Consider the following 12834-nt stretch of genomic DNA (forward strand, 5'->3'; position numbering starts at 1 on the left):
AACACTTATTTTGTCAAAAACAAAGTAAGTATAGAAGACACCTTAAATTTGATGGTATAATGTAAAAAGCTCAAAATATTATTGCTCAGCCTGGCCCCAGCCTCAACCGGCCCAGCCCATGGACAGGTGTAGTCTCCTCTAACTCTGGCCACAGTTTACCTCAACCAACCAAAGCCTAAAATAAAACCTAAAATATCAAGAGATAAGGATAAGAGTGTAAATATAAACCTTTTGCGTTGTAGCAATCAGGTTAAAAGTGCAGCTAGCAAAGAGATCAGGAAACCTAACTTGAATTGAGCAAGTACTTGTTGAAGGATTGCACAATCCTGAATTTCACAAAGGGTGCAACCCTGAATTTCACAGAGGGTGGTTAATTCGCTGAAGGGTCTATCGAACAAAATCAGTGAATTAACCATCCTTTGTGAATTCAGGCTTGTGCCCGCCCCTTATGATTGTTGGCAGGAAGTTTCGCCGTCACCGTTCAACATGTTGTTGCTCGATTTGAATGATCTTGGATTATTAATAGATCTAAACTTGAAGGCGGTTTCTGTTGCGGTGGCTGGAGGCGCTGCTCAAGAGACAGTCGGTTTGTTTGGATTAATTTAATTTCCTGTTCTGTTTTAGCAAATAGGTCACTGTTCTGTTGAATCAAACTTGTGTTTTCTGTAAACAATGGTATTATCATATATCAGCTATTGCAAACTTTAATTCATTGATTCCGTCATTGCTTACTTGCTCTTAAAAGGTTTAGATCAGTTCAAGGTGTACTATTTCATGTCATGTGTATAAGTACATTTACTGCAAATAATCTTATTGTGTGTGTCTAAAATTATGCGTTTCTTCTATATTAAATTTATGAATTTCAGATATTATTATAAATGACAGTTGACATAAGGGCTAGAATCATAAAATAAATGCCATTGTTAATTCATTGTAATTTAATGGATGAAGGTCAGGTATATTATAAATAATCAAGGATGGGAATGTTGCACAACAGCCACTGAATTAAGTCCTTCAACATGGGATTGCTTCAAAGATCCATCAAATCAGAGATGGCAATTCTACCCTATCCTATTTTCTTAATGACAAATGCATATAATTTAATACATTTTCTTCTTTAGCATGGATTGCTCTGATTGGATATTATTTCTTCAGGGTGCTACCAGTAAGAGATCACATGAGTCGCTGGGGTCATGGACTACGGTAGGTTTAGAGCCTTATGTTTCTATAGACTTTACAATACTTATATAAGAAATAACTAATGAATAAAATTTAACCCATGGAATAAGATCAATTTATGCTATTCCTTACCATAGGAAACATCTTTGGCCATCCATGTTGATCTTCTATGTCTCTCTCTCTCTGTGTGAGAACATTGTCTATGTCGTTTAATGGCTTTGAGGAAATGACATTATTTCTTATTAATAACATTTGACTTGGAAATCCTGGACCAGCTAGAGCTGGAACTTTGTTGTGGGCCTGCCGATGGAAGTGTGGTATTCATTTTGCCTTTTACTGTATCCTCATGTTTTTTATTAGCATATCCATCTTTCTGAACCTCCACTTCTTGTAGATCTGCAGATTGCGAGAAGGATTGGGCATAACAAATAATGTGGCTGGATATAGAGCTATGATTTTAGGATTGAAATATGCTCTTGAAAAGGGCTATACAAAAATTCGTGTTCAAGGTGACTCCAAACTTGGCTGTTTGCAGGTTAGTTTGTCTTTTTAAGTCTACCTGATCCCCTCTCTGTTTCCCATTCTTTCCTTCTCTCTCTCTCTCTTCCTTTTCTTCTTTTCTGAATTACCATATGTTACTTGTTGCTTGAAGTTTAATTTCACTTGTAGTAATATATGTGCAATGCACGCAATATTGCATTTACATAGTTCTTCTCTCTAATTGTTTGTTATTGTGAAATTATTTGTGGCTTTGTTTAGATGTTGAGATACTGCCGGAACATGATACTGAAATTATTTTTGGATATTGGATGAAATATTTTTTACTGAATCAACACCAATCGAGTATGCAGAAACTCTTGATAACCTGCGATCTAAATACTGACAGGTTTATATAAAGGTTTTGATGTCATTCTTCTCTGTTTCTCTTGTGTTATACTCAACGCCTCAACCTGCATTTAGTGCAGTTTTATGTTCTTTACTACAGTTGAATTAAATGGTTCACTTCTTGTCATCAATTCTACAATTGTCTATATGGATGGCGTGATGTATTTGTAAGATAATGCATATAACTTGTTTGCTTTTCAGTCTGAGTGCAATTTCTATGGTTCAAAGATTCAGCCTTAAGTAAATATTAAGAAGGGAAATTTCCAGTGTGGCAGTTAGATTAAAAATGAAAAAGAAAATGCTATTTGTGGAAAGCACAGAGCCTGAACATGGAAAATGCAGTTCCACAAAATCTTTCATGATACTGTTTTTAATTTGATTTCCTATTTTTAGTGAGCACTCATGTTCCTTAATTTTATCAAGTATTTACTGCAAGCAAATCTTGGTTTCAACAACTCTCCTTTTAAGTTTACAAAATACTGCTTATATGCTGGTACACTTAAGTGAAAGTGACAGGGAAAAGGTAATTTACATTGTGAATCAACACCAATTGTGTATGCAGAAATTCTTGATGACCTGCGATCGAAATACTGCCTCAAGTTATGACATGTTTATTGAACATTTTGATGCCATTCTTCTCTGTTTCTTCTGTGTTATACTTAATGCCTCAACCTGTATTTTGTTCAGTTTTAATGTTCTTTTACTACAGTTGAATTAAATGGGATTACTTCTTATCATCAATTCTATAATGGTCTTTGAATCTGTCTTAGTTGCTATACTACTTATTCTGATCTAATCCTATCACATAAAGCCATCTCCTATATTTATATTTTTTCAAATCTAACTATGCCAAGTTGCTCATCACACTCAATGGCTTTGGTACTGTTGTTACTATTACAATTCAAAGTCTATTTCAGGGCGCACTCCGTTCAATAGGACTTGATTGCTTTTACAATCACCTAATCTGATTTTATCTAATTGACAGAAACATGTTAGTATGAATTAGGCCCTACATTGAAATGATTTCCATCTTAAGGGACCTAATTCAAATTATCTATCTTCTTGATATGCTAAGCTTTTGTGTGCAAGTATCAATCCTGCTAACACTGTTTTTACACTGAAATTACCTGGCTTCAGTTACAGACAAAACTGATAATGTTTACAGACGTTTTTCAATTGATCTTTCTTGCTCAAACTTGCTGCTGCAATTCAGATATGCTTTACAAAATCTGTTTGCTTTACTTATTTAGATGGGATAAGGTGCAAAAATATCCCTAACGTTCACAGCCGGGAACAATTTTACCCTTAACGTCTAAAATGGTAAAATTTTATCCCTAATGTTGGCAGCCAAAAACAATTTTACCCCTAACGTTGTCAAATTGGGTCAATTTGAGAAATAATTCATCAAACTGTCTTCTCGGTCATGAATCTTATCATTTACACTTCGCATGCGAATCATTTTATCACTTATTAGTAACTGATCATATATATGATTAGATGTGAAAAAAATAAAAAATAAAAAATATACTGTCTTTTGACAACGTTAGAGGTAAAATTGCTCTTGGGTGCCAACGTTAGGGATAAAAGTGGTGAAATTGCTTCTGGCTATAATGTTAGGGGTATTTTTGCACCTTATCCCTATTTAGATTTACCAACTCGCAACATGTTTCCGTCAGCTAGATCAGACTAATGATGAGAATGTATGAATGATATTGATTTGATGTGTCCATATTTATGTACATCTTTATATCTTAATTCTCTTTAGTTTAATGTTAGTTTTACTTTATTAGTGCTTATTTATCTTGTTTTGTGTTTTATAGGTGTTTTTGGAGATTCAATTCAAATTGGAGATTAAAATACTAATTTTATGGAGCTTAATGTGAAATCGGAGAAATCTGTCAGGTCCTAACCCATGCTCATGGCTTAGGCCATGCTGAAGAAGGAAATTATTCACTAAAAAACTGATTTGTCATAACCCATGCCCATGGGTAAGGACCAGTTCGAATTTAAGAGTTAGATTATGATTGGAAGACTTTTATTTCATGATTTTTACTATTTGTAATTTTCATTATTAATTTTCATTATGTTAAAACATTATTATAGGATTTAATTCTATTAGGATTTCAAAATACAGAATCCTAATGGGAGTTTAATTCTATATATGATTTTTATTATTAGATTTTTATAGGAGTTATTTAGTTTTCTCCTAAGAGAAAAATGTGGAAAGTGAAAAGGTGGGAAGAGTGGATTTTTACGTTTTTAAGAGACAAGCGAGAACATCGAAACATCATCTTTCATCATCAACATCTTTTTCTTCCGGCAACATCATTCTTCTTCAAGCTTTTTCATCTTTGCCGTTTTATTCTCTCTTCCATGGTGAACTAAATTTCAACTTCTAGCTAGAGGATTTAGATCTTGAACAATGGAATTATGAGATCATTCTGTACTTCATCTTTTTCATCTATTTCAAGTAATTGATTTCCATTCTGTTCTTATTCGTATTGCGTGATTTAATTGAATCCTTGATTTAATTATTTACTTGCAATCGTTTTGCTAATTAGATATTTAAATACGTAATCGTTTAAATCATCTGATACAAGTAGCAAATAACATAGTTGATTGTGGACAAACTTGTAATCGTTTAAATCATCTGATACAAGTAGCAAATAACATAGTTGATTGTGGACAAACTTTTAACCTATGTTGTGAATTGAGATTGATATGTTTTAAATAATCCCGCTTGTGTGATTGTTGAGTAGAATTAGCATCTCTTTTATATTTAATGCTTTCAATCAAATTAAATTCTAAAGCTTGTTTAGAACTGTTTGATTGAATAGAGGTAATTAGTGAACGTTTCCTGATTATCTAAACTGTATATGAGATTAGTTGTTAATGCTTTTTAATAACTAGCTAATTTATTTGAATGGCTGAAACATATCTTTTTCTGTGATCGATGATCAATTTGTTCAATTCAAGACTCGAACCTAATCTCTGGCTAGAATCTTTCTCATACATATTTCTCATTTATTTAATTATTGATCTTTAATTTTTACTTGTTATCTTATATTCAATTCCTTCCACAAACTAAACCCCCCTCTTTACTTTTAATTGTTAGTTTCAAAAAGTTATAATTCGACCAGTCTCTGTGGATTGGACCCTACTCCACATTTACTACAGTTTTCTAGTTCCAAGAGTAGGTATTTTATTTTTGGTGAATTCGACACTCATCATTAACGATAGGAAGAATCGAAACTCGCCTCCAAGGACGTAAGAGTAAATTCTTATCCCTAAGAGTTACACTCATCAAGTCAATCACGTCAGACATGACCAACCACTTCCTTAGCTACTTCACAATTTCGTGCAACTAATAGAAGTATGAGAAGTTGCTTTACCGGGTCTACCGGCTACTGATGCTAATGTGTCTATTGCTATAGTTTATTTTGCTAAAGAAGAAATTTTATCCCTCACCAACCCCGCTATATCCTTTCATTTCAAATGAATCACTCCCAACGGTCGGTCAAGTTACGAGGGAAAGAGTTAATAGACGACAGTGATGAGGAGACCCCAGCTTAGAACTTTCAATTAGTAGATAAAAGAAGCTAAGAGTTCTTTTGTTAGGGCGAGTGCCGATTAACTGCTGAACCAGTTATTATGCGTGTTACAATTTCAGATGTAGTTCCTGTAACTCTAGTAGTAGCTAGCTGCTATTCTAACCTAACAACGTTACAAAGCAAAGTATGTAGTAGTATCCACCAATATAAAATATAAGCAATTCCCATTTGTGATTACATGCATAAAGAAAATCAATAGAAGAAACTGTCGGGGCCCTGCCCCATACGACCCTACCGTAGGGGCATAAGTGCCCTCTTGCTACCCATATGCGAGGCTCCGTCTTAGCCTTCCCTGACCCGGATCACTCCCACACCTATAACGTTCGTGATCGGCCTACTCAACTGTGTATCGATCGAAAGGAAGGGCGGCACAGCCCCCAACCAAGGGAGTGATTGTGTCCAGTATGCCCCCTTATCCTCAACATGATATGGTACCCCGAGGTCTTATTAAAAATTATTAACAATTGATGAAGCACATGAATCATTTCGACGTCACAAGACACATTGCAACCAGACATGCCTGGAGGATGCCCACTAACAAAATGGCACCCTATAGACATTATGATTATTATGTCTCCCTGGGCCGAATACCTATAAATAGAACCATTATACCCCATGGTTGGGGATGATAATTTCTCTCTCTGCATTCTCTCTATTTTGTCTTTACTATCTCTAACTTAACTGTGAGATTGTACCACAAGGATCTCTCCCGGTGCACTCGACCTCGACTTCTCATCAACAATGATAAAACTTCTTATTAACTTCAATAGCGAGACATTCTCACTTCCCTCTAAACCATCGTCATGTTATTATTATATTTTCAATTTTAATATATTAAAAATCTTGTGAAAAGTTATTTATAATATAAAAAATAATTATAATGATTAAAAGTCGTTTTAGTAAAAATTATTGAAATAAATAAAAAACTCTATTTTGTCTTTACAATCTATAACTTAACTGTCAGATTATACCACAAGGATCTCTCTCGGTGCAGGCACGGGGCGTTTACATCGTCGACATCGACTTCTCATCAACAATGATAAAACTTCTTATTAACTTCAATAAATAGACATTCTTACTTCCCTCTAAGTCATCGTCATGTTATTATTATATTTTCAATTTTAATATATTAAAAATCTTCTTATTAAATATTAATTATAATAATTAAAGATCTCCTTGTGAAAAGTTATTTATAATATAAAAAATAATTATAATGATTAAAAATCGTTTTAATAAAAATTATTGAAATAAATAAAAAAGTAAAAAGAAGCTAAATATTAAAGACAAAATATTCGAATAGACAAAGAAATGAGATGCGTGAGAAAACGAGAGAAGCGAAAGAGGGCGGCAGGGTGAGGGAGAGATCTAGGGATAGGGAGAGGCCGGCGTTCGACGACGGTTTGGCGCGGGTTGGGGTGGAAAGGCCAGATCCGACCGGGGGCTTAGGAGGCGGGGTGTTTTTGGGGGCGGAAGGGGCAAAGGAGGTGGGAGATATGGGTGCGACTGGGAGTGGGTTGAGCGGGTTGACTGGTTCTGATTTAGGAGATGAGAGGGTGGCGAGGCGAGGGGTTTTGGTGGATGACTTTTTGGGCGACTAGGGAGGGGGATCCAGACGTGAGACTAGGCAGGAGGCAGAGGGGGGCACCCAGGGTGTGCGTAGTGGTACTAGGGTGGAAGTGGCGGAGGTTTTAGGTAAAAGGCAGGGGGCGTGTGCTTTGGCCATGGGATAGGGAGCCTGAGGGCGGAGGGGACGGGGATGGCTACGGCAGTTGTTGCCGATAGGGAAATTTTTGCCAAAATGGCCGAGATGGCCATCAAGGCCTCCGCAGTTTCAACTATGGTTTATAGGTCTGACAGTAAGGGGGAAATTAAAAATAATTTTGATCAATGTTTGGGAAAAATCTCATGGAAAGATACGGTTATGGGAGTTGTCGAGGAGGAGCCAGTTTTAAATGAGAGCCTGATGGAAGATGATTTGGAGGAGGTATTTTCCAACTCAGATGTGGAATAAGGGGAACAAGATGATCCTCTTTGTCATGTGATTCGGCTTTCTTCGGCTGATAAACGTAACCTCCGGGACAATTGGAAGTTGTCTCTAATAGTGACAGTGCTTGGAAAAAGAATTAGTTTTAACTATTTTGCCCAGAGAATCCAGGCACAGTGGGCTAAAAAAGGGAAAGTCAGTATCACTGACTTGGAAAATGATTATTATGTAATTAAATTTACCCAAGCTAAAGACTATAATGCTGTGATTAATGGGGGCCCTTATATTATCTCCAATCATGTTCTGGACTTAAGGCCATGGGTCCCTAATTTTAATCCACATGATTGTTCGGTGAATAGAATTCTGACATGGGTTAGATTCCCGAGCCTCCCAATTGAATATTATAATGAGAGTTTCCTTAAAAAGATTGGTGGGCTTGTTGGCAAAGTTCACCATGTGGACAAAACTACCATTGGAGCAGTTAGAGGTAAGTTTGCAAGAGTTTGTATCGATATTGATCTTGCTAAACCCCTTTTGTCTAAATTCTGTTTACAGAATACAGTTTATTTTATTGAGTATGAAGGAATCCATGACATTTGTTATGAGTGTGGTATGTTTGGTCATACTTTTGAGGGTTGTTCTAAACGGAAGAAGGTGGTTGAAGAGGTAGTTGAAGCTGTTAAGTCTAGAGAAGAGGTGTTTCAAGGAGATGGTAGGAACTTTGGCCCTTGGATGGTTGCTAAGAGGTCGGGGAGAAGAAGGACACGTGCGTCAGTGGTCCAGAATCGGCCTCCTGATATTATTAAGGATCATGTTCTGGTTCAAAGTGGTCCGGGAATTAAGGAGAGGCATGTCCCGAAGGAGAAAGAAGGTACCAGTAAGGCTGCGGCAGTGAGTTCTGGATCTAGATTTGGGGCTCTTACTTTAGAGGAGGATCAAGACTCTGACCACTCTAACGAGCAAATTGAGTCAAGCATGCCGGGTTTAGAATCTGCTGAGCCGACAAGTAATAATGTGGAGGTAGTTAATCCTCTCTTTGAAGCCAAAGAAGTTGTCTAGGGTTGCTCCCAGGCCTAGGCAACACAAGTGAAAGAGGTGCATAAAGAGGTCAGTATCCCTAATATCAATGTTGAGCCTAGAAATGGAAAGGCTATAGGGGTTAATAAGATAAATATGAAAAAACTTAAGGGTAATCATAAAAATAACCAAAGCTCTTTGGAGTTTTTGGAGAAAAGGGGACCTGCAGGTACCTCTTCTAGGCTCTTAGGAGCCCCTAATAAATACCTGGTTTAGGGAGTTGGGCCTGGAGTCAGTAGTCTTCTTTCTTATGGATTTGTTTGTTTGGAATGTTAGAGGAGCGGCTAGCAAGGCTACCCGTATCCATGTTAAAGAGTTAATTAAACAGTTTAACCCTTCTTGTTTTGCTTTATTGGAAACTAAGATCAGTGGTTAGAATGTTTAGGAATTGGAAGTGTGTCAGATCGGAGGCTACTGGCCGGGCTGGAGGTATTTGGCTGTTTTGGAAGCCAGATCGTGTTCATTTTGATATTATTAGTATGGATAAAAAATTTATTCACTGTAAGGTTATCTATCATGGGAATGAACCTTTCTTTACCACTGTTGTGTATGCTGATCCTATCCTGGCCAATCGTAAACGGCTATGGGAGGTTGAGTACGAGTATGACGGATGCTTGGTTTGTGGCTGGTGACTTCAATGATACTGCCCTGATGAGCAATCAAAGAGGGGGGGGGGGGGGGGGGGGGGAATCACTATGTGAACCGGTGTCTCAATCATAAACAAAGTATGGATTTGTGTGGGCTTTCTGATCTAAGTGCCGCGGGTCATAAGTTTACTTGGAAGCGTAATAGTACTTTTGTTCGTTTAGACAAGGTTTATGCTAACATTTCGGCTCAGTGTAGATTTCCTGAAGTGTCAGTGCTTAATCTTCCTTTCTGTCACTCTGATCATTGTCCTATCTTAGTAAAGTTGGTGAGAGGCCATCGTCCTAGAGGGGATAGAATTTTAGGTATCAGGTGGCATGGGAATCTCATCCTGAGTTTAAAAGCTTTGTTCATGATAATTGGAAGCCTTATTCTAATGTTTTACAAGCAGCTGAGGGCTTTAGAAGCAATGTGGTGAGTTGGAATAAAAACATCTTTGGCCACATTATTAGAAGAAAGAATAAACTTTTGAGCAGGATTGAAGGCATCCACCGTATTTTGGAGGCTAGGTTTGATCATAGTTTGGATGGTCTTCTTAGAACTCTCCAGAAGGAGTTGGAAGTTGTGTTAAGGTAGGAAGAGTTACTTTGGTTCCAAAAATCTAGGAAAGATTGGATTAAAGATGGAGATCGCAATACCAGGTATTTTCATCCATCTACGGTTATTAGAAGACAGAGAAATCAGATTGATGTTATCAAAGAGCCTAATGGTGATTGGGTTTATGAGGATGAAGAGATCCGGCTCTTGGCTCTCAATTTTTACAAAGATTTATTTAAAGAAGACCCGGTGGACTTAGATGGAGCTCTTTCCAGGTCTACGTTTCCAACTGTTTCTGAGGATAAGATTATTGAAGCGTTTCACCCTATTGATCAGAAAGAGATTAGCCATGCTGTGTTTAGCATTGGTGCTACTAAAGCTCCTGGGGTTGATGGGCTCCCAGCCGGCTTTTTTCATAAACATTGGGATATTGTGAAGGAAGGAATGTTCAGTTTTATTAAAGGGGTTTTTGAAGGGACTGAGGATATTAGGTCTGTGAACAAAACTCTTCTAGTCCTGATTCCTAAAGTGGAGAAGCCTTCCTCTTTCTTATAGATGAGACCGATTAGTCTTTGTAATGTGATTTATAAAGTGGTTACCAAAATTATGGCTAATAGACTTCGGTGTATTCTTCCTGAGATCATTAGCCAGAATCAAGGTAGTTTTGTTACGAGGAGACAGATGATGGACAATATTGTTATCGCTCAGGAGATGGTCCATTCGATGAAGGTCAAAAAGGGGAAGCGTGGTATTGTGGCCCTGAAGCTGGATCTGGAAAAAGCCTATGATAGGATTAATTGGAAATTTCTTATTGATAGCTTGGAGAAAGCTGGGATTCCGGATAATTGGAGGAAGTTAATTGAGGCTTGTATCTCTTCCCATGTCTTCCAAGTTTTGATTAATGGGGATATGTCTGAGGAGTTTACTCCCTCCCGGGGTATCCGTCAACGGGACCCTATGAGCCCGTTCCTTTTTGCTATTGCTATGGAGAGGCTTACTCATCTGATCCAAGATGCTGTTAGCACTGGGAGGCTTCATCCTGTGTCCATTAATAAATTCTGTCCCCCAGTCACTCATTTGTTTTTTTTGCTGATGATGTGATGATCTTTGTTGAAGGGAGTGAGGAGCAGATTGGTGTGATTATGAATATTATGAATAACTTCTGTTCTGCTTCTGGTCAAAAGCTAAACATTCAAAAGTCTAGGATGTTGTCTCTAAAAATATGGACCAAAGGATCTGTAAGAAGTTGAGTGAGGTTTCTGGTATTCCTCTCACCAAGGCTTTTGGTAACTATCTAGGGGTTCCTCTCCATAGTGATAGGGTTTCGAAAGCTTTTTTTTTAAAGAGATCTTTGATAAAACCAACATTAAATGTGCAAATTGGAAGGCTAATACCCTATCTCTTGCTGGCCGTCTTACTTTGATCCAATCGGTGAACTGTGCGGTGCCCAATCACTTAATGCAAGCTTGTAAACTGCCGGAGCCAGTTCTTAATGGCCTTGATAAAATCAATCGTCGGTTCCTGTGGAGGAACTCAGAAGAGGGGAAGAAAGTTCATCTGGTTCCTTGGAAGGAAGTTTGCCAACCTAAGAATATGGGGGGTTTGGGGATTAGACAAGCCAGGGATAATAATAAAGTCCTGTTAATGAAGCTTCTTTGGAGAATGTGGCAATCCCCGTCTGCCCTTTGGGTTCGTCTTTTGTGTGGTAAATACAGAAAGGATAGGGTTTTTGGAGGCCCTAAAGAGAGAGTTCTTAATTGTTCCTTCCTTTGGAAAGGGGTTAATGCCGTGTTCTCTGAATTCTGCTCTGGGATTGGTTGGTCGGTGGGCAATGGCAGATCTATTAGCTTTTGGAAGGACACCTGGCTGGGGAATAAACCTTTATTAGAGATGTGTAATTTTCCGCCACCTCTGGATACTCAAAGTTGGAGTATTTCTGATGTGGTTGACTCGGATGGGGATTGGATTTGGTCAAGATTTGAAGCCTTTCTTAATCTGGAAACTCTCCTAAAGATTCAGGGAGTTAAAGTTAGCAGTAAGGAGGAAGATGAGGATATTCACTGTTGGTCCCTTACGAACAACAGAGCTTATTCTTGCAAATCTGCTTACGAGGCGTTCTATCTCAATTTGGATCCTCCTTCAGTCACTTGGAAGAACATTTGGGCCTTGAAAGTTTCCTATCGCATAAGGAGCTTCCTGTGGCTTGGAGCAAAAGATAGGTTGCTTACGAATGTGGAAAGGAAAAGATGCCATTTAGTGGAGGAGGATACTTGTAGCAGATGCAGAATTCAGGCAGAAACTATCTGCCATGTGCTTAGAGATTGTGTGAAGAGTTTGAATGTGTGGAAGGAAATTCTTCCGGTCCATCTGCTCCCTAAATTCTTGGCTTATTTTGATCATGATTGGTTTATTGATGGAGTTAGGGGTTTGTTATTGCCTGAGCTTGAGCATGGTGCTATCTTCTTTGCGGTCGTCTGTCATCAGCTGTGACATTGGAGAAATGCTGATAATATTGGAGAAGGAGCTATTATTTCTCCTAATTTACTTGCTTTTTTCTCTAAGAAAACCAATACTATTATTAATAGCTTCAGGGAGGATAATTCTTCTAGTACGGTCCAGAGGAATGTGATTCATCTAGTGGGTTGGAGTAGACCTGGGGAAGGGATTATAAAGCTGAACACTGATGGCTCGTGTCTTATGGACGGCAGAATTGCGGCTGGTGGTGTCTTAAGAGACGATGGTGGTGCCTGGGTGTCTGGCTTTGCTCAGAACTTAGGAGTGGGCTCTACTTTCATCGCCGAGCTCTGGGGGATTTTCTCTGGGATTAGGCTTGCCAAGAGTCTGGGTGTGAAAAAACTTCTGGTGGAATCTGATAACATTGAGGCGGTTAATTTCATCACGAATAACAGAGCTGTG

At 38.1% G+C, this 12834-nt stretch overlaps 1 protein-coding gene across 8 annotated transcripts; it reads left to right on the plus strand.

Moving 5' to 3' along the window:
- Positions 1 to 208: 208 nt before the first annotated feature.
- LOC136224288 (uncharacterized) lies at positions 209 to 4551 on the plus strand. Of its 8 annotated transcripts, none has more exons than XR_010686363.1 (5): positions 209 to 586; positions 1156 to 1203; positions 1455 to 1496; positions 1574 to 1714; positions 3885 to 4551. XR_010686363.1 is itself a non-coding variant. In XM_066012576.1 (5 exons), the coding sequence occupies exons 2-5, from the start codon at positions 1123 to 1125 to the stop codon at positions 1990 to 1992; spliced, it is 318 nt and encodes a 105-aa protein (XP_065868648.1). In that variant the 5' UTR covers positions 209 to 586; positions 952 to 1122; the 3' UTR covers positions 1993 to 4551. The 8 variants fall into 8 exon arrangements, 4 of the variants coding, with proteins under 4 accessions (XP_065868648.1, XP_065868646.1, XP_065868647.1 ...); XM_066012576.1 differs by having other exon boundaries at positions 952 to 1203; positions 1939 to 4551; XM_066012574.1 differs by having other exon boundaries at positions 952 to 1203.
- The last annotated feature ends 8283 nt before the right edge of the window (positions 4552 to 12834 follow it).

This window comes from Euphorbia lathyris, chromosome 3 (genome assembly GCF_963576675.1).
Source record: "Euphorbia lathyris chromosome 3, ddEupLath1.1, whole genome shotgun sequence".
NCBI classification, from domain to species: domain Eukaryota; kingdom Viridiplantae; phylum Streptophyta; class Magnoliopsida; order Malpighiales; family Euphorbiaceae; genus Euphorbia; species Euphorbia lathyris.

What these genes read in the sequence shown, in the direction of transcription:
- LOC136224288 (XM_066012574.1), top strand. Translation starts at nt 1,123, where the DNA reads ATGGATTGCTCTGATTGGATATTATTTCTTCAGGGTGCTACCAGTAAG. An exon ending in CGCTGGGGTCATGGACTACG is followed by an intron (nt 1,204 to 1,454) that starts GTAGGTTTAGAG and finishes ATCCTGGACCAG; the next exon opens with CTAGAGCTGGAACTTTGTTG. An exon ending in CCAAACTTGGCTGTTTGCAG is followed by an intron (nt 1,715 to 3,884) that starts GTTAGTTTGTCT and finishes TGTGTTTTATAG; the next exon opens with GTGTTTTTGGAGATTCAATT.